The 21678-nt window shown below is 48.1% G+C and overlaps 1 protein-coding gene across 1 annotated transcript in view; it reads left to right on the top strand.

Moving 5' to 3' along the window:
* The window catches only part of LOC144107007 (uncharacterized), an 88183-nt gene that overhangs the window by 32365 nt on the left and 34140 nt on the right, over positions 1-21678 (top strand). The window contains exons 8-11 of the mRNA XM_077639979.1: positions 2466-2507; positions 7510-7632; positions 12593-12795; positions 20245-20354. Coding sequence (XP_077496105.1) covers positions 2466-2507; positions 7510-7632; positions 12593-12795; positions 20245-20354 — 478 coding nt within the window. The remainder of the gene's footprint in view (positions 1-2465; positions 2508-7509; positions 7633-12592; positions 12796-20244; positions 20355-21678) is intronic.

Here is a 21678-nt window from a genome sequence, read left to right as displayed (position 1 = left end):
ATTTGATTCAAAGGGTTAGCCCTTTCCTACACAAAGGCCTGTCTTTTCCTTCGTCCTTTGTTAAGCTAGTGGTAAAAAGAAATATACAAAATTCAGGGAAAAGCCCGATAATAGAAATGGGACAGAAAATAAATACATAAAAAATGATTTACACTGTGCCCAGAAGGTGATGCTGAAGTCCGATTTTGTTGACGTTTGACTAAAGCCACCTTCACGTTGAAAACCGTGCATCGGCCGCCGAGGCGGCTCAGTGGTTATGGCGCTCGGCTCCTGACCCTAAAGACGGGGGTTTGTTCCTGGCTGCGGCAGACGAATTTCGCTGGGGGCGAAATCCTAGAAGTCCGTGTACTGGGCGGTGTCAGAATCCCAGGAGGTAGAAATTTCTGAAGCCATTCTCTACGGCATCCCTCATAACCTGAGTTCTTTTGGGACGTTAAACCCCCTAAACCAAACCAAACCAAAACCAAGCCTTGAACCGCAGCCAGAGACAAATTATGTGCCAGTGCCCATAATTTCTATTTGGCCTAAGCACGATAAATCATCCGCCTTATGTTCTTCACCTGTTATGGTAAGCGACTTGAAAGCTGTGAGAATGCTGTGTGTTGACCACCATTTTACAGCTCATCTCTTCTCTTGGTTCTCTTCTCACTTTACTTTTCCTAATGCCATCTATTACTTCGTGGCGCAAGGCAGATTTTACGCCCGATGTTAGCTAAACAGACTTCGTTTCTGCGACTGTGAGCGTACCGGATCATCAGATGAGAAAAATTAGACGGTTTTAACGATAAGAGGCTTGTGGACGCTAGCAATCATTTGAATAAAACAAGAGCGTGTTGGGCGCGCTGTGGTTAGAAAGGTAGATGCGGTTTAAACTTTTTAGGAAAGTGCCGCATGGCTAATAAACCGCCTGCACAAATAGTAAGGGCCTACAAACTCACCGCATCTAACGACACTGAATGAATGGTTCTTTGCGGAAAACTGCGCAGTAATGTAGCATGAGAGAACGGAAAGCGCGGTCCTTCTGAAGCGCACTGTGAAGCGTGCTACAGATTGAGGATCGTGGTACAAGATACATGCCACGGGAATACCTAAGAAAAATGTAGGTGCGCATTTGCATTCCGATTCGTGGTCACTGGAGTCTCCTTACTCAAATGCTTTGAGATGTCCTTGACATGACCACTAACGTGGCTCTCTTATTTGATCTCTCAGCCTGAACTTTTATCAGTAACTTCCGCAGTGTTTTCTCTGGTAACCAGCTACTTACTTATAGCAAGCCTCTCTCATAGTTCATTTATCCTCGATTGTATGTTCATTCCGCATATCTTCTTTACGCTAATTATATGGAATATGATCTATAGGATGCAGGATTGAGAATGGTGACAAGAACTTGCTGAGGCTGCTTTACCAATGATTACTTACTGTTGAACTTCTGGCACTCACAACTAGTGTAATTAGGAAAAATGCTGACCCTTTCCGCAACGTAGATTTGGTATTTTTTCTTCGACACCCGGCCTTCATTGGATCGTCGCAGTTGAAATTTCCGCCGACTCTTGTGGTTCTAGAATTGTGGCACTCACCCTAATAGAAGCAGAACAAATGGCCGACGATTTATCTTGGTTAGAACAAATTGGAGTTAGGTGTGCATGCACATCGCTTTTACTAAAGATAATAATAATAGTAATAATAATAATAATAATAATAATAATAATAATAATAATAATAATAATAATAATAATAATAATAATAATAATAATAAAAATAATAATAATATTTGATTTTTGGGGAATGGAAACGGTTGAGGCTTCGAATTTCAAGGTCAAACAGTCTTGAGTCAAAGGTCGGCGAAAGAAACCTTCAGCTCTGTTTCAAAGATATGACGCGATAGTGTTAGTAGGTTATTGCCCATACATGGGGAACTTTTCCTTCTCCACTTTTGATCGCTGAGAACCATCATGCGACTCTTGGCGCAGTGGTGCAGTAGTAAATCGGTGGGGATTGAGCGAAGGTTTCTATTCCCGAGCAACCTCTCAAGACCAGTCATTAAGTGCCATCTGCTACGATTGGCACGGTGGGCACGGTGGGCACGTGCCATGTGGAACCGGACAAACCAAAAATTGACGAGTGCTGGCTGTGTTTCTGGAGCACAAAAACAACCGTTAGAGCCCCAGAATAAGCCGCTTTAAGCACTCGTACCTCACCGCATCATTTGCCACCCGCTTTCTATTTCAGAGCGTAACGCCCTAAGTAGCAATTCATCCTAAAGCACGGTGTCAGTTTTTCCTTTGCCCAACCGTTTTTGTTGCAACGTTTTTTTTTACTGTTCTTGCCTTAGCCGCGTTTTGACTACGTGTCTTGAAACGCTGTCTCGAAAAGCGTTTTAAGAAGCATTTTCTGAACTTCTTTTTACCTTAGCCATTAAACCGCACACTGATTTAAATAAAGCAACTCTTTGTACTCCTCTCTAGCCACCAGCGCTGTTACTGAAGAAGATCCAAGGTTCAAGACAGGTAAGCCGGTATTGATAGAAAGATGTTGCCAAAAGAAAAATTATGTTCATGGGATGCTGCGAATAATTAAAACAAGTTCACTCGGATTTATGAATATCTTTATGATTGCTGTGTTAGGCTGCAATAACCAATACTGCGGCGCGAGGTTAATTGCCACAGAGTTTCAGTGTCCAGATGTGACACTAACAAATCTTGCATTAAAATTTAGGGGAAGTTTTATTCAGGCGTGAACCTGCGCAATGTACATTGACTAGATCCTCATCTGATCACACGACTTACAATTTTCTAACAGCTTGCTTGTATTATGCTGGGGCTGTAAATGTGGCAATAACAGCCATGCCGGTAGAAGCGGAAGCATGAGCTGAATTCCACAGAGCTCCATCCAGGAATGCCGATCTTGAGGACCAAGAAAGCTGCATTGAAATCCCAACACTACGAACCCATGTAGTGTCGTCGGCACGCGGCCGAACTGTTCGTCATCTACCTGTGTACGCCAGCCGTTGATCGGTGACATATTTGGTGGAGTTAGTGCTGCCTGACGTCCCATTTACGCTTCTCGAGGCCTACAGCGGAAGTTAGGCCAACTATCAACAGTAGTCAGGGCCATGACGTGCATCACGGGTAGCCCAACAACTCGGAATTCTGGTGGTGTCCATCTCTTCGTTCCTGTTCGAGGACGTTGAAGGCCCGTTGCAAAGCTTGTCGGCGAAACGAGTTGCACGGTGAGCGTAAATTGCTGTACGTTTACTTCGCACTGTAGTCTCAGCAAAAGCGTTGCTAGAGCACGACGAAGCTTCCTTCACCAACAGGAAAATAATTACAGATGTTCCGAACGAGTGGGGTCGCAGCAGCCGAGCGAGACCATCGCCATGTTCACAGAGGCCATGAGGCCAAGAAGGAACGCTACTTAATACACGGTGCCAAGAAAGAGTAGTTAGCGGGATCGGTCGCCAACCCGCCAAGAACTGTGGCCGACTTTACCAAGGAGGGACCGAGTATGGAGCGTTATCTGCATTAACTCGGCGCGCACTACGGCCGTCAGGCTAGCGTAGTAGCATCGCATCCCGTCAAGCCTATAACTTCAGGAGATTGTGAGGCGCCTTGTGTGTGAAGAACAAAAGAAACTTCACCTCGAAGCTCCACAGGAAAGCGTCGCTGCTGTAAGGGAAGCGCTCTACGATGCAATGCGGCGTATACTGTAGCCATCACCCGATCAATAGTCGGCAGCCTACGCGAAGACCTGCAGCGATGCGCACTTAGTTTTCCAGCACTTGCGACGCCAGGCTTTTCCCCCGTGGCTCCTGTGCCTGCTCTGCGGTACCCAATGACAGTTCGAACCACCCTGCTGCAGGAGTATAAGATTACCATGATTAAAGCGCACATGTGGCGCACGCCAAATATTCGGCCACTCTGCTAAAACTGCGGGGAGCCTAGCCACATCGTCCGCAACTTCCCTTGACAAAAACTCGATTTGAGGGTGCCTTCTCGAGACTCATCTCGACCGTGCAGTGAGATATCGAGCAGTCCCGGTATCCATCCCCGAGGCTGTTCTCTTCGCCAAGCCGCCCATCGTTCCCTGGTCAACTCCGAAGCAAGTACCAGGGTGGTTTGCTAGAATTGTGGGTGCTTCTTTCCGACCTGTTCCCAGCTCCTGCAAACTTTCAGTGGATAGACACTGTGCGTGGCGACCTGAAATGGCAGACCTGCCTCGTGTAGTTGAAGACCGCGCCCTCCAGTGCAAGGCCGCCTTGATAGACAGCTTCCTTGATAGCTGCTGCATAGTCGGCTTCCGCCTGACAATATGCCGCGACGATCTGACCGACGGTGACCTTACCCGACGACCTCAGGGACGTTCTGTGACTGATTGGTTACCGCACAAATTCCGGTAACCGGCGACAACCACGACGTTCCCGCTCTCGTTGCTACCAGAGCATATTCATCTGTAAGAAGTCTGTTCGCCACCACCTTCGGAAAACTTCTGGCTTCTCGATCTAGCCATGTGGTGACGACAATTGGCGTCTGCACCTCGCAAGTAGAGATCCGCGGTGCTGCTTTCCGTGCTTGCTTTGCTGTGCTACCCGAGTGCTGTAAAGGCCTGATGCTCGGTTTCAGTTTCCTTCGGGAGCACGGTGCAGCCGTCATCATTCAGGAGCTCAGCGTGCCCCGGCATTCGATCAGGTTTGAGGGAAGCCTCGTTTGCTTCTCATGGGCGTCGCTTGTTCTCGTGGCAAAGATGATACCCCATGACTCTATGGTTCACCAAAAGGCGCTTATTATCTGCAGCGCAATGATGCTCCCGGAAACGGCTGAGCTATGCGACATACTATTCGTCACTCGATTTACGTAGAGGCCATCGGCAACTCTAAATGGACGAACGTGACCGGGAGACCACAGCCTTTATTGACTCGAATGGTTTGCAGGTATTCTGGGTGCTCCTTTTCGGCCTGTTCTCAGCGCCTGGAAATTTTCAGCGGATGATGAACACTGTGCTTGCAGATCTGAAATCGCAGGCCCGCCTCGTGTAGCTAAACACTTTGTGACTTTCTCCAACACCATCGAGGAGCACCAGAGGTGTTGGTCATTCCCTTGAGCGCTTAAAGTGCGAGCGCTAAGGGAGGTAGCGCAGACCTCGACAAAACAACCACCATCACTGCTCTTCGCGTCCCCGCCGATAAGCGAAGTGCGCGCCGCTTTGTCTCTGCACATGTTACTGGCGTTTTGTGGAGAAACTTCTACCCGATAGCTGAAATACCTGAGCACCAAAAATGTAGAACCGTTCTTCTGGGTTCTGCAGCAAGAACAAGCTTTCGAAGACGGATTCAGGGGGCTCTGCTCAACTCGTGCAACCTTCTAGTGGATGATGGACTTTGATGGAACTCCACACAGACTCAAGCAACGTCGGCCTCGGTGTGGTCCTTTTGTAGTGGCAGGATGGTCTCGATGGAGTAGTCGCTTACGTAGGCCGCACCTTGTCACTTTTCGAGGCTAAATCTCCCATCACCAATATAAAATGCCGAGCAAATGTGTAGGCAGTAACGAAATTTCGCCCTAATTTGTACGGCCGCCCTTTCAGAGTCGTCAGTGGCTACCTCTCTGTTGGCGGGCGAACCTTAAAAGATCCTCTCGGGACGGCTTGCACACAAGAGCCTTCGACTGCACTAATTTGATGTTCCCATCGTCTCTAAATCCGGAAAGAAACGGTGAATCACTTTCTCGTGCTCCTATCCCGGAAAAAACGTTTCGTACCACGTCATCAGGAACTTGACCAATTTCCGAATTTCCGTGGTCTTTGCTGGATAACCGCTACATAGTGGTCACCGCCGAATATCTAAGCCATTATTGGGAAACCAAGCCACTTCCCAATAGCACCGCTGCGGAATTTGCGACCTCGATTCACAACCTTGCACTTTTCAACAGAAGATCCATGTTCGTTTTAACTTACAGGGGAACAGCGTTCACCTCTGCCGTTTCGCAGGAGGTTAGGAACTTAGGCACAAACCTCTGCAAAACATACGCCCTCAAACCAACGGCCTCACCAAACGGCTCAATAAGATGGTCGCCGACATTTCATTATTTTTCTACGCGGACCGTCGAAACTCGGACACCATACTCTCTTATGTCCCCTTTGTATATAGCACTGCAATCGAAGAAACTACGCGATTCGGTTATTCCGTTTAGTCCACAGCCGTGAAGCCATAACCATGTTAAGTGCAATGCTGCTTTCAGAACTTGCTTACGTCTTTGTTACGGGCGCTGAGAAATTCATTAGTCATGCCAACTTGCTCGTCCGCGAATCCGGCACCAGCAAGAAAAATCACATTCACACAGGTGTCAGTAACCGCCGGCGAGCAAGTCTGGTAATGGAGGCTAAGGTGCATTCGACAGCTCTATGAAAAGCTTCATCACCGATAATTTGACCCATACGACGCGCTCCGCCAAATCAGCGATGTCCATTACGAAATTCTCTGCCAAGGCATTATTCTCTCCTTTGAACGTCCAATCTTCGAAGTTGTCCACGGCACCAGGACGTGGCTGTACCACTCCTGCTTCGCATCGACCCGATTGCGGCATCGATTCGGTACCGTTCTGACGGACGGAGTTAAGCCACACTACACACCTTTAGTGAAGCCGTCACGTGGCCGAATTGCATTATGCGGCACATTGCAAGTGTTATGCAATGCAGGGGCTATAGGTTTTTCTTCTTCCTTCGTCGAACTTCGTTGTTCCTGGCTAATTCAGCGCGTCCATGTAAATCTCTCTTCGTACGTAAGTCGTTACCAGATGTCGGTTCGCCACTTCATTTTTTCATGAGTTTGCATGTCGTAAAAGTCAAACGAGAACATTTATCTCTTAGAGAAGCTCATTTTTCAACTATAGTAGGATACAACTTAAAAAAAACAGCAGTTCTTAACACTGGGCCACGGTCCTCGGCGTACAGTATTACTCCGCTAGCCAGTCACAAAAGTGAACGAAATCAGCTTTTTAATATTTGACTTTATTAAACAAGCTAAGTATCAAAATTCAAATCAAAGGCACACTACGATCACCGATCAGACGTATTGTGTAGTTCCTGAACTTCTCGAATTTACACAGGGCGCACAATCTGTTTCACAAGTTTTGTTTTCGCATCTATGCTAGAACGATTCCACAGTTTTCAACGACGAACCTTTGAAACAGGTGACATTTGCGCGGATAAATGTCAGTGTTCTATAGGAAGTATGGAATCGAGTACAGTAATTCCGCGTTTTCAGGTCTGATGACTTTGAAATAAAAGGATTAGGTGGTCCCGCACTCTTGTACAGCAATCAAATTCATGCTGACTGGTAATTTTTGACCGTGATCAAAAAGTGGCATATCCACTGCGTTTAAAGCACGACAGGTCCTAAAAGAAAGCCAGTTCCAGCTTTAACGCTCCTCATGAGTGTGCCAAAATCAGTGAACCAGTACATACCATTCTTCATGTCTTCCTAAGCGTACACTGTATAAAATATTTTTTTTTCAGCGGTTGTTAACTGTTTCATTCAAGGCCATGTAAGGATTTATGTCACCACTGCGGCGATTCTAGAGCTTTGCTTGAAGATCATAGTCCCAACTGCGATGGATAAGAATGGCAGGCTTTATATGAGTAAGTATCTGACGAGGGTGCCCAGGAGGGCTATTTGATCAAACACTTGCTTTTTGCTCTCGCTATTGTTTTTAGTTGCCCAACGGACTGTAGACACCTGAATTTATAGCATGTTTTCGGTTTTAAAATGATGCGATCCAATTGAAAATACATGAACCACCAAGTGATAATGACTACAACTGCTGAATGTCAGGCTGTTTGAGATTCGTAAACCGAACTAAAGCTAAGAATGGCGGTTAAAGACAAGGTCACATAAACCCCCAAAACTGAAATATGAACCCTGAAACCTTTTCGCGCACTTTTGCGTGCATTCCCAGACACCCTTAGAACGGGTGAGGATAGAGGCTCCAGTCTCAAAGGAGATGTCCTCGACTCAGTGTGGCAAGCTCAGCCGGAGATTAGCTACCAAGTGACAAGGGGGTGGTCGTTTGGTACCCAGCTTTCGCCGGTCGCAAGCCAGAAAATGGTTCGGAGCTAAAGGTTCTCAAACAAAATTAAATTTTATACAGCAAAGGTACCACACAGAGGATTCAATGCAACTCGTGAAAGATAGACAAATTGCAATTTGTTCACAGGGCACTGCGACAGTCCAACGACTTGAGCAACACGATGGAGTGGTCCGGCAGGTTGGCGCACGCAGCCTCGCTGGCCAATGGCTGGGCGAGTGTTGTGGTCCCGGGAGCCGAGCGGGCGCGCTTCTCTGAAGCATGCACGGTGGCTCGGGCTAGACGGCAGTCAACGCCCTTAATTTAGAGGCGCGCTCCGCGTCTGTTCGTTTTTCGCGCCAAGGGAGGCAAGCACATATAAACATATCAATTTTCTTCTTGCGCCGGGCGCATTCCTCACTGGTCAGGCCCGTAGGTCGGTTTCGACAACCGTCAAGGTCTTTCTGGCCATGCGCCACCGCCGGCGCGCGAGCGAAGGGCCGGTGGCATCACTCTGCACGCTCAAGGCTACGCGCTCTCCATCTTACAATGAGTAAAAATTAACCAGGCTTTCTAGAAAAATCAACGGCGCGCGCGGTCATGTTTAATTAAGATTCTTAGGTTAGTAGTTACCCCGCCGCGGTGGCTCAGTGGTTAGGGCGCTCGACTACTGATCCGGAGTTCCCGGGTTCGAATCCGACCGCGGCGGCTGCGTTTTTATGGAGGAAAAACGGCAAGGCGCCCGTGTGCTGTGCGATGTCAGTGCACGTTAAAGATCCCCAGGTGGTCGAAATTATTCCGGAGCCCTCCACTACGCACCTCTCTTCCTTTCTTCTTTCACTCCCTCCTTTATCCCTTCCCTTACGGCGCGGTTCAGGTGTCCAACGATATATGAGACAGATACTGCGCCATTTCCTTTCCCCCAAAACCAATTATTAGGTTAGTAGGTCGCACTGAGGGGGGAGGAGGTAGGGTAGGGAGGAGAAAATAATGGGAATGCGCAGTCATATTTCCTTATGAGCCGTGCCGGCGAGCAAAGTGCTATTTATTACACTTGCAATCAATACACGGAGCGGGCCAGCTAGCTACAAACCATCAACGAGGCATTCCTCGGAAATAAAAGGCTACGTAAGGATTTCCGACTTATAGGCTGGGGCAGGGGCGCGACTTCAGGGGTATCAGCGGCGAACATTTGTATGCGCCGACTATGGCAGCCGGGTTTTCCCGTGCGCGCCGCATTCTTGGGGCAAGGCCAATCCCTAGCATTTGGGGGGAAGGTGCCGAGAGCGCGCATATGCTTCGAGCGCTTCGCTGCCTGGAACCAGAAGTCCAGCGGCAAGGCACAACGGATCCCCGTGCGCCTGCAGCGGAAGGTGACGAGAGCGTGCGGCTGCAACCACTTACGATCCTGGCTGGATCCCGAAGAGACTCTCCGGTCCCGCAGAATTTCGCGTAACCTACTAGGTGGCGCTCCCGTCGCCGTTCCTGTTCCCCCATGAGGAAGACTTCCCTCCTCGCCCAACCGTTGCTCTCCTGACAGCCGACGATGCAGATGGGCCGCGTCGAAATGGAGGGGGAAACAGGTTTCCACATCCTTCCATCCTTAAATGTTGGCCTACGATTGAACTCATCAATGGAGGCCAACGACGAACGGCCAACGGCGAGGTGCCGGGGTCATCCGACGAGCAGCACGGTCACCGGGCACTCGTCCTTGTCCCGCGGCAGGCATCCAAAATTAGCGTGCCTGGAGGGTGTTCGCGCCGACGAGCCTTTGTTGGAAGGTAGGGGGGATGCCTCGCCCCCCGCTCTCGTAGCCGCTGCAAACTGCTTGCCGGAGACTCCGCAGCTCGATGACTCACGGCCGCAAGGCAGCAGGCAGGGACCAATACAATAGACAGCATGTCGGGGCAGCTTCTCTTGAACTCCGATATCCTTCCTAGGCTCTCCAAAAGTTTGAATCAAAAACAATGGAGACCGCACAAACTCACCATTTGGTAAGATCCGGAGCCATGCAAGTGCCAAACAAACCTATCCGGCCCCGCCCAAACGCTTGGTTCATTTGAACGTGGCTGGCTCTCTTAGATCGAAGCACATTCGCGGTTCGCTTTCCGGCATGGTGATGTTAAGCTTACTTGAATTGCATTAGCGTCTCTGGCTCCGCGAAATTATCAATTCGCTTGGCAGCCCTAAAAAAATACGAAGTTGGTTTGAACAAAGTAAGCGTTCTATAATTGAGCGAGACTTCTCGGCTCTAGCGAGGTTAAATATTCAACAAGCAAGCCCGTTTGCGCGTGCTTGTGCCACGGTACGACTATGTCCTCACAAAAGCGACAGACAGCTCCCGAAGAGCCTTAGGCCTATTCGCTCTGACACTTGCCGGTACCAACAAAGGGCCAAGGACAACAGCTAGAACAACGACGCCACGAGGAGATACGTTTCTGTCAAGGTGACCCTAACTCGAACGGCGCCTACCGCTTCTCGCTAGGGTGCCTTAGATGGGCCAGCGCCAAAGCGGAGGCGAGCGGGCATCCAGGAACCATACTTCTCTCGGTGTCGCAGCGCCCCGGTGCTTTTCCTGCAATAACGACTGCAATCCTAATCAATTGATTACGGCACCCGGCTCCCAGAGCCAAAGAGACGGAACAGATAATATTTACAGCTATGTACAAGAAAAATCGGGCCCCCCTTCAGGCTTCCGCATTCACTCGCCTCTGGCTTGCTGTTCTCCGTGGACACCTAGATCTCTCTCTTTATGTGTGGACCTCGTAGGTTCACCTTCCAAAGGTGTACCGATAAAGTGCTCATCAAAACCGTAGCATGCACAGCATTTCCACGAACCGACCTAACTGTCGTCCCTCGTGACACACGTTGGGACGCCATTGTGGAATTACCGGGGGGACAAACCCTTCCGCCCACCCTGTACTCCCACTCCGCTGATGCAGCGTTCCCGCTCGCTAAACCGCGGAGGGGTTCGTGCTCAAGGGACAAAGGGGAGGAATGACAAAACGTTAACACTAATATGCTATTTATTACAGTTGCGATTAATACACAGAGCTGGCCAGCTAGCTACAAAACATCAACGAGGCATTCCTCGGAAATAGAAGGCTACGTAAGAAGGACTTCCCACTTACCGGCTGGGGCAGTGGCGCGACTTCCGAAGTACCGGCAGCGTACATTTGTATGTGCCGACAATGGCGGCCGGGTTTTCCCGTGCGCGCCACATTCTTGGGGCAGAGCCATTCCCTAGCATTTGCCGGGGAAGGTTCCGAGAGCGCGCTGGCCGGATCCCGAAGAGACTCTGTCCGGTCCCGCAGAATTCCGCGTAACCTACGAGGTGGCGGTCCCGTAACCGTTTCCTTTCCCCCATTAGGGCGACTTCTCTCCTCGCTCAACCGCTGCTGTCCTGACAGCTGACGTATCAGATGGGCCGCGTCGAAATGGAGGGGCAAACAGGTTTCCACACCTTCTGCCTCACGTTACCTAAAGCTAACTTACACGCCACATCCATCGCTTTGTTGAACAAAACGGCATCAAAAAAAAAAAAGAAATTGAAGAAAAAATAGTTTAGCGGTCGTAAGCGAATACCACAGGTTGCTCTGTCTTTAAAATAGCTGTAGTGGTTGTACAAGGTTGGGCGCGAAAAGCACGATCAATCCCTTTCTTTCTTTGCAGTAATGGTTTTCTAATGAAGACCGATGTTCCAGTCTATTTTTATTTTCTGACTGATGCGGTTAGAAGCTCCTCTTTAAGGGCATGAAGCGAGAGCATGGTGGGTTAATCGTCATATATGCGGAAGGTAATTCTGCACTCTACGTTAATGTGCCATTTTAGTGCAAAGCGAATATTTTTCGACAACCTGATATTCAGTTTATTCAGTACTGAGTCATGTCATGTCGGTGTCCTGCGAGTCCTGCTTGTATCTCTGTGGTGCAGAGGTTAAGAGATGTGCCACCGCCCTGCGATGTCAGATGTCCGCACCGGCAGTCCTCGCGCGGCCAAGGTTGCTTTTACTTACCAACCAATCATTATTTACCTGCAACCTGTCATGGTGGGCACTTTGCTCAATAATCTGGTGGGCAGGTTGGGAAGACAACGTATGGTCACGTGAGCTAAATCACGTGACCTTTTCGCTCTCAACGCCGACGGTGATATCCGACTCTCTGAACAAAGGGGCCAGTAGTACTGTCGAAAGTTTTTTTTTTCATTCATACAGCTTACGATTCGCGTGAAACACGGTCGGACACAACAGGAAACTGCTCGTGGCAGGACGCAAGAGCAAATATACTGAATATCTGGTTTTGGCGATATACGCGTTGCGCTAAAATGGCACATTAAACTTGCAATATGCCCAACCGAAAGTAAAAATGGGTTTGACATGTGTAGTTTCACAACGTAATGCTCAAAGTGGTTCGCAAAAGTTGTTCATTTTTTCTTTGAAGCGAATTTCGCACACAGGAAGTCGACCCAGTCTGAGAGCGCTCATTCGTGCTAAAAAGGGCAGGAAAATGTGCTTTTCTTTGCGGTGCCCTTTTCAGGTCTACAGGATGATGATGAAGAACTACGGAAAAGATACATTTCTAGGTTCGTGATCACGTACACATCTGATGTTATAAAACTATGGGAGGAAAATCCACGTTTTTTTGAGGAGAACAAAGTTCAGCACTACCAGCCAGGAGTAGCCGGATATGGCTTCAGGTATATTCCAATCAAAGACCTACTCATCACGGGAATGCTGCAAGTAAGTATACAATAATTAACATGGTTCGCTCTTTCGCAAACTCGGCGCCATGTAATGCGCCGCTACTTGGTATGGTCAAGTGATCACATTCCTCATCCGTTCCCCCCTGCTGGGCAAGAAGAGGAGCTCTAATCTTTCCGCAGTGATTTATTAGGTCATGTCACAAGCTTATCCACCTCAAGAAACACAGCGCTGCGATTTTCAGCATAGTTTTGTTATGGATATTGCCAAGAAAACTGTGCACTTTCCCAGTACTACTAAGTGGAGGTTAATGACACTTGCCCCGATTGCTGTGACGTCATTGAACGCAGTGGTTGGTCACAGGAACAGCCAGTGCTTGCCGGCGATGCCGATGTCACCAGTGTGTGGCAGCCTAGGTTGGCAGGCAAACCGTGATTTTAAGATGCACTAAAGATCTAGCGCTGGCAGAAACTGAAACTTCTACTAAAACATTTTTCTAATTATTCGCGAGGCGAAACTGTGTTTGGCGGTTATAGCGAGACTACTACTTAATGCCAGCCTTCCCAAGTTTCATGGTGCCTAGATAATAGGCCCACAGGCATGACAACATCAGCCTGACTGCACCTACTGCAGGGCAGATGTCCCTACCGGCTGTCCTCTTGCGGCCAAGGTTGCTTTTACTTATCAACCAATCATTATTTACCTGCAACCTGACATGGTGGGCACTTTTCTCAATAATCTGGTGGGCAGGTTGGGTGGAAGAAAGTAATCTGCGGAGTAACTGCGGCCACCGCATCCCCACAAACTCTTTAATCTCTTTCGCACACATAACGTTCCGTCTCCCCCTGCTAGGCTCGCCTTCTATTGGAATCCACTCCGTTGCCCTTAAGGACCAGCGGTTATCTTGCTTTCGCAATACATGCCCTGGAAAATAGCCTACGCTTGATCCCTCACCCACTCTGCCCGCTTCCGATCTCTTAACGTTACACCTATTAAAGCGAAAGCTTCACTGCGCTATCTCGGTTTGGAATAGAAGCGGTTTTGGAATAGAAGCGAGCCGAGGTCGAACCCCTTACTGCGTGATTGGCGTGTCCAGTGATATATGTGGGGCAGTTACTACGCCATTTCCTCTTCTCAAAACCGATTCGGGCGTCCACCGATAAACGTGAGGCAGTTACTGCGCTTATTCATTTCTTCAAAACCAGCTCTAAAAATCTGGCGGTTTAGGTCTGGGTAACCCTGGACGAAAGAGAAAAGAGTCGTCACCCTGGCTACGTTTGTGGTCGAGTGACTGGCTGTTTCCATACATAGCCATTATGACATTTTTTATTTGTTAAACGTTTCGCTTTCTTCGAAACGACCTTAAAGGCGATCACACAAGATAGGATATATTTAATATAGCTTCGGTGATATTTAAGACTGTATTATATCTCGTTTTGTGCGGAGATATGGAACCAAATCCGGTTCCAAACAACGCGCAATCCCTGAATATAATTTCATGAAGCCAAATTGAAAATAGTTTTTCTCGGGACAGAAGATGTCGCAATGTGAGACAGGCGTCATTTCTTTTTCAACTTTCATTTTCCTTTGCTTACGGCGCGGTTAGCGGGTCCACAAAGATATGCGAGACAGGCATTATTCCCCCCTCCCTCCCTTCCTAAAACCAAATTTCATTCCACTTGCCTTACGGTGCTGTCCGGGTGCCCAGTGAGCTATGTGCGACAGGCATCATTTCATTTCCTTAAAGCCTGTTTTCATTTTATTTTCCTTCCCTTACGGGCGAGGTTCAAATGTCGGTCTCGACGGCAGGCGTCGCATAAATCGCACCAAGCGTTCCGTTCTGCTGAACGCATTAAAGTGCACGAGTGTTTACGCAGAACCCACTATAGCCGCTACAGCCGCTGGTGTCGCTGCTGTAGCTGACGTCACGTGTCTAACCTAACTACCACCAGTTATGCTCATGCTTTGACCTCTACCTATTAAGGTGAAACTTCTCAACTGTTCAGAGTAACCCGACGGGGTGGTTCAGTGGTTAAAGCGCCCGGCTACTGATTCGGAGTACTCGGGTCCGAACCCGGACGTAGCGGCCGCGTTTCAATGAAGGGGAAAGGTAAAAGGCGTCTGTGTGCTGTGCGCTGTCAGAGCACGTTAAAGGTGCCCAGGTGGTCGAAATTATTGCGGAGCCTTCCACTAGGGCACCTCTGCTTTCGCTTCTCGCAATCTTTCTTTTATCTCTCCCCTTACACCGCGGTTCAAGTGTGCGCCGATATGCGAGACAGGATACTGCGCCGTTTAATTTGTTTGGTTTTCTGGGGAAAGGAAATGACACAGTATCTGTCTCATATATCGTTGGACACCTGAACCGCGCCGTAAAGGAAGGGATGAAGAAGGGAGTGAAAGAACAAAGGAAGTAAGAGATGCCGTAGTGGAGGGCTCCGGAATAATTTCCACCACCCGTGGATCTTAAACGTGCACTGACATCGCACTGCACAAGGGCGCCTCAGCGTTTTCCCTTCATAAAAACGATGCCACCACGGCCGGGTTCGAACCCGGGAACTCGGAATATGTAGCCGAGCACGCTAACCACTCAGCCACCGCGGCGGCTCCATTTATTTTCCCCAAAAACTTTTTCATCCACCGAGATTTGAAACATACTGCGCCGCTTCCTCCCCCCCCCCCCCCCCCAAGAAAAAGCCAATTTATTGGCGGGCCATCTAACGCTCTTATTCATAACGTTTCGACCCGCCGCGGTGGCTCAGAGGTTAGGGCGCTCGACTTCTGATCCGGAGTTCCCCGGTTCGAACCTGACCGCGGCGGCTGCGTTTTTATGGAGGAAAAACGTTAAGGCACTCATGTGCTGTGCGATGTCAGTGCACGTTAAAGATCCCCGGGTGGTCGAAATTATTCCGGAGCCCTCCACTGCTGCACCTCTTCTTCCTTTCTTCTTTCACTCCCTCCTTTATCCCTTCCCTTACGGAGCGGTTCAGGTGTCCAATGATATATGAGACAGATACTGCGCCATTTTCTTTTCCCAAAAACGAATTATAATTATAATCACGTTTCTCTATGTATTCAGGTCTGCTAACCCCTTCCTTTGGCGTAAAATTTTCGAAGTCCAAAGAATTCACGATGGCGGCCCCCATAGTAAATCGATATAGCCACCTAATTAGTGATTGGTTTGTTACGTCTTTAGTATACCGAATTGGTGATTCACTGGTTTTGTGACGTCATAGTTAACTAGTCACGTTACTATGTTTAATTTCCTATAACTATGTTTTAATGAGGTCATCATAAAAAGAATTAGATATTTAGAAACCATAGACGAGTAGAACACGTTAGGTCAGGGTTAAATTTTTTTTAATTAACCGATGACGCCTTCATGTAACTAATGGCATATTCGTAACTCGTTTGATGGGTAGAATATGTTTCGACACCAAAGTCAAACAATTAGGTTAATGTTTAGTTATGCTTTGGCTTAACATGGCGTCCGTGACGTCACCTCCCAAGGCGATAGGCGCCCGCTCCACGTAGTAGCGTAATCACGTGCATGGGGGATAGATTGCGCTACCAAACAACTAACGCTCGTTACTTAACTTTTTCCAGAAGGTGGCGGCTCAACTTTTTTCCTTTCTTCAAGGAGGTAGGTGGCCGGTGGTCATGAGGTATGAAATTGTGAGCTGCCGAATGCTGATATCATGGCCACCATGTTAAGCCTAACCCTAACAAATTACTACCCTATTATGCGATATTGATGTCTAACATGTTCTACTCTACGAGGCCGTGACGAATATTGAATTTGTTATATCATGACATTAGCGAATAGGCAATTAAATATACGCCTACCCATGACTAAATATTAACTTCCTTGGTTAAATTTTGTGTCTAACGCGTTCTACTCATCTAAAGGATTCTAAATACCTAGTTACTTTCATGACCTTGTTAACTATTTAGTTTCTATGTGGTTAAACAGCCACGTGCCTAGATAATTATGACGTCACAAAATGTCACCAGTCACAAATTTGATATAGTAGTGATGTCACCAATCAATCACCAATTGGGTTGATATATCGATTTACAATGGCGGTCGCTATCTTGAATTTCTGAGAATGGAAATTTCATGCCAATGGGAGGTGGTAGCTGACCTCAATAAATCGAGAAACGCGATGAATAACTGCTGACGCTCTTAAAACGGCCCTTCAATTAATTGGTTTTTCGGGAAGTGGCGCAGTATGTCTCAAATCTCGGCGGGCACCCGTCCAATACAAATTGGCTTTTATATCTCAGTGGACCCCTCAACCGCGCCATAAGAGAATGGATAAATGAGGTACTGAGAGAAGAACGGAAGAGGTGACGTAGTGGCTGGCTCCTTAATAATTTTGACAACCTGGGGACGATAGATGGCGCTACCAAACAACTAATGGTCATTACTTCAACGTCTTCCAGATGGTGGTGGCACATTTTTTTCATTTTTGTTTCCTTGGCTCGCTACGTTGGAATTAAGCTCAACGTTTTTAAAGCTGAAGCAGGGCATAAAAAGCGCTAATGTAGATGCGTCACTTTTCTTAAGTGGCCAATATCGAGCCTAGACATTACAGCGAAGGCCGGCAGTTTTCACAGCGATACCATGCAGACGAGCTAAGGCTAGGCCTGTTTTGGACGGGTTACCTTCGTGTTTTGTGAGGAGTAATGCATCATAATTCCTGTATGAGTATAGGTAGCCGTGCTGCTACAAAATCTGCATGACCGCGGAGGTAAAAGATTTAGTAGTCTCTTTGGTATAAAAGGCCTGTAGTAGTTCCCCGTTGTGTAGTGGACATGAGGGTCCGAAGCTAAATTAGTCAAAATTTAATTTCATACACGTGCCACGTAGAGCGGCAACCACATCAATCCTTTTTGCAGATGTTCCCGGTGCCACTTAGACTCTAGATGATTATGCCGCTTTATAGAAGCCGAACAGAACAGGTTTCACGTTTCACAATTATTCACGGCGATCGAAGGGAGATGCTCCCGCGTTCTTATTTGGTTAAAGCCAACTGCCAGGCGATAACCTTAAAATCGGATAAGTTAATCTTCTCTTGTCTATACCGCCTTTTAGCAGCGGTTGGACTGTCCTCCTCTGCATGCGTGTCAAAAGTCAAACGTTGTGATACAGGCGCCCACTACATCTCTGCCTTTTATACGCGATGCTGCGCATGGGAAGCGTGGTTAGGGTGATAGAGTGGTGTGCGGCGAAACGGCGACGCAGAACATGACGCAACTGTGGGGTGTGTCGGTTACCATGGCATCGGCGCAATGCGCACAACTGCTCATCCGAGTGACGTCACACTCGGCTCAACGGTGGAGCGGGCGCGCGTCCGCGACGACGGCGAAGCGCTTGGCGTGTCTTGCTCCTATCCGGTTGCCATGGTAACGGCGCATGCTCACAACTGGCTTCTCCCATGTACCGCGAAATGCTCGACTCCTAGCCTAGTGTAGGTCTCACTAAAAAGTATGTAATTCCGCGATTTACTTCGTCCTCGGAGCCACCGCGTTGGCTCAATGTTTATGGTGCTCGGCCTGCTGATCTGGAAGACGCGAGTTCGGCCCCTGTCTAGGAGGCGAGATTTCAATGAAGGCGAAATGGTAGGAGGCTACTATGCGATGTCACTTCACGGTGAAGAATCACAGGTGGCCAACATTATTCTAAGCCCTCCAATAAGGCGCTCGTAATAGCCTGAGCCGCTTTGGGACGTTCAACCCTATCGACATTAACCAAACCTATGTAGACAGCAGTCCATCGCCAAACATTGTCTCAGTGGTTAGTTCTGTGGAAGTGTTCTCATGCATTACACGGAAGCTGGATTAAAATAGATCGATACCCAGTGTGCGATTACAGACACTTATCAACGCTTATTTCCCCATGTTTCGATGGAGGCGAAACGCTATTACGCCCCAGTGCTGCGAGATGCTAGTGCATGTTCAATACATTCACGTAGTGGGGACGGCAGTCGAAGAAGCGATGAAAACGGACGAAAGGTTTTCCAAAAGAAAACGTTATTCGGTCGACTTGCGCCCACAATGGACTGAATCACTCGGCGGCGGCGAAGGGACAAGCGTGCTCGGCGGTCGCCGAACAGAATGCCCCCCGCTGTTGGCCGTGCTTAATTTAAAGCTGATAGCGAACTTTCGAGATAAAGCGTGAAAAGTTACTAGAACATTCCGGGACAAAGTAGAATCAGCTCTGCCTGCCTGCGATCAATCGCGATAAATCTAGTCGCGTCTTGCGTTGCAAGCAAAGCGATAAGTGATGTGGCGGCCAAGTTGAAGAACGAACAAACACTGCAAATATTCACGGCAATATCCCCAGGCGATCTAAACTATTCCGGAGCCCTCCACTACGGCACCTCTTTCTTTGTTCCTTCTCTCATTCCTTCTTTATCCTTTCTCTGACGGCGCGGTTCGGGTGACCGCCGATATGCGAGTTGAGTTGAGTTGAGTGGTTGTAAGCTCATTCCTTCTTTATCCTTTCTCTGACGGCGCGGTTCGGGTGACCGCCGATATGCGAGTTGAGTTGAGTTAAGTGGTTGTAAGCTACCGGTGGGATTAGCCTTGCAGTTGCTGCCGGCAATTCCTCCACCGTAGCGACACTTAAATAGAAATCACAGAAACACTGACCGCAAAAACCCAAATAGACACTCCTGAGGTCACCATGTGGAGGCCAAATCCGTGTCCTGCAGGTAAAGTAGAAGAAGGTGAGAAGCATCCCTTCTACTCGACTGGCTCCCGCGCGGGAAAACAATGTCCTGAAGAGAACTGTGAGGAACTCCTGCCTTCTTGAGGGATCCGAATAACACAGCCCGTTCCGCGTTGTACAATGTACAACGCGGAACGGGCTGTGTCTCGCCGATATGCGAGACGATACTGCGCCATTTCTAGAGCGCCAGAGCTCTGTTCCCGCTTTCTCAGTCCTTAAAAAAGTTCACAACTTTGTGTTATCAGATCTGGTGTGATTATCCTAGGTCGCAGCTGGCCTTTTGTGATGGCATATATGTAGCTTGGACACGTGGGCTCCTCCACCTTAGCCTTACTTCAACTCAGAAAGGGCGCTATCATCTCTTACAACGAAGCGAACCAGATTTTAGCCCTTCGGTTTTACAAGTCCACTCATAGTCTAAAATGTCGGAACACAGTGGTGTAAAGCTTGTTCGCTATTGCTGCGCAGCATCATTCCACAGTCCTGGTGGCTTCCTAGTCTCTAGAAGCTGTGCCTCATGCGACAGTGCAGTTGGAGGTGTTTCGGCTTAGCAATGCCTTATTTGAGTGGGCGCACAGAAGCTTTCTCACCGATAACTATAGCTCTAGATGACGTTTGCGGAGCGTTATGAATCTCATAGTCGCAGTGTGCGCGTTGTGATGTCAGTACTGTATTTTGGCGACACTTTAGTAGCCCTGAAACAAAGCATAAATACGGCGAGAAAATGTACTCATAAGGAATTCAATTCCTTGCAGGCTTTCCTCAAAAGCGTTAAGGACGTGAACCAAGACAAAATCTTCATCGGGACTGACATCTCAGGCTTTACAGACGAAATTCTAAAAGCACCACCATCCGTATTCAAAGGGTAAGCAAATTATCAGCACTTGCCGCGCGCAGGCTTGAGAGATTTTCATTTATTCGTTTTGAAAGCAGGAAACCGCGTGCTGCCTACGAAAGCAATACAGGTTGATATACTCACGCTTAGATATCACAATGTTGCCTGTATATAAGCGCAATTAAGTATAGAATTATACTATGCACTCTTCCTTGGAAAATGCATCAAGGAAAAGTCGACGGCACTTATCGAGAAGCACGCTGGCACGTGGTAGGAGCTTGTCTTCAGGAGCCTTCCCTAACTGTAGCTGAGGTGTCCTGAATGCCGTCTATCCTGCTTTATACCGGTTCGGTTCTAAAGGTTCTAAAAACCACCGTAAATGAAAGAGCATTGACCACGGCGATGTGTCCAGTAGCAACGCTACTCAGCACCGAACGAAATGCTTGCCCTTTGTCTTCTATATTCAGTTTCACATTTCGCCGCTCTATATTCGATGAATCTCAATTTACGGAAGTAACGTAAGAGTTACGTAAAGCGATGCGCCGATGCGCGGTAATCTTCGCATTCAAACACTATTCTCAACTCCTAAGTGAACTGCACTGCCCTTATCGGTGCATTTTTTACAGTCAAGGTAAGCATGATGAATCGTGGGTACAATGCGAACTTTGTACATCCAAAGGGGCATTTTCAATGAAGTACATGGTCACTTATGGCAGTGCTTAATTTCGGGCCATGTTCCAACAGAAGCTCGGGTACTGGTGTAACTGTATCAAGTGCTTGCAACTCTATGGCGTTGGCTGCAAAGCTCTCCTGCATTTAAAATGATCGCATTGAGGTGTTTCAGGGACGCTGAAATGCTGTGCAATAGAGGAAGTTAGCCAGACCATAACCTGACTTAAAAATAGTTTTCTGAATCAATCGCATACCCAGGAGTCGATGGGCTTGCTATTAATATCTTTAGGTAATGTTAGAGGTACAGTCTTTGTCTAGATTGCTCCCATTGGGCACCCTGAACTAAAACCTTGGTCCGTAAAGTTCTCAGACTGAGTCCTTAAAAAAATGCGTTTAACATTGAAATTATTTCTGCAGCACGCCTTCGAAAAAGTCTCCCTTACAGTTTTTACACAGCTTCCAACGCTTTTTGAGGTCTTGGAAGCTGTTGGAAAACGCTTCTTCTGGCAGGGCTGTCAGCTCCTTTGTCGTGGCGTTTTGAATGACCTCCAAGCTCCCCTTCCGGCGAGCTTTTAGGGCTCTCTTCACACGAGGAATAAGGCAAAATCGCATAGGGTGAGGTCAAGCGAGTATGGCGGATGGGGAAATACAGTAATGCTGTGCTTGGCTATCTGCCACGCTG

This window comes from Amblyomma americanum, chromosome 10 (genome assembly GCF_052857255.1).
Source record: "Amblyomma americanum isolate KBUSLIRL-KWMA chromosome 10, ASM5285725v1, whole genome shotgun sequence".
In the NCBI taxonomy this organism is placed as follows: domain Eukaryota; kingdom Metazoa; phylum Arthropoda; class Arachnida; order Ixodida; family Ixodidae; genus Amblyomma; species Amblyomma americanum.
The sequence above is the reverse complement of the archived record's forward strand: the minus strand, read 5'-3'. Positions and strand labels throughout refer to the sequence as shown.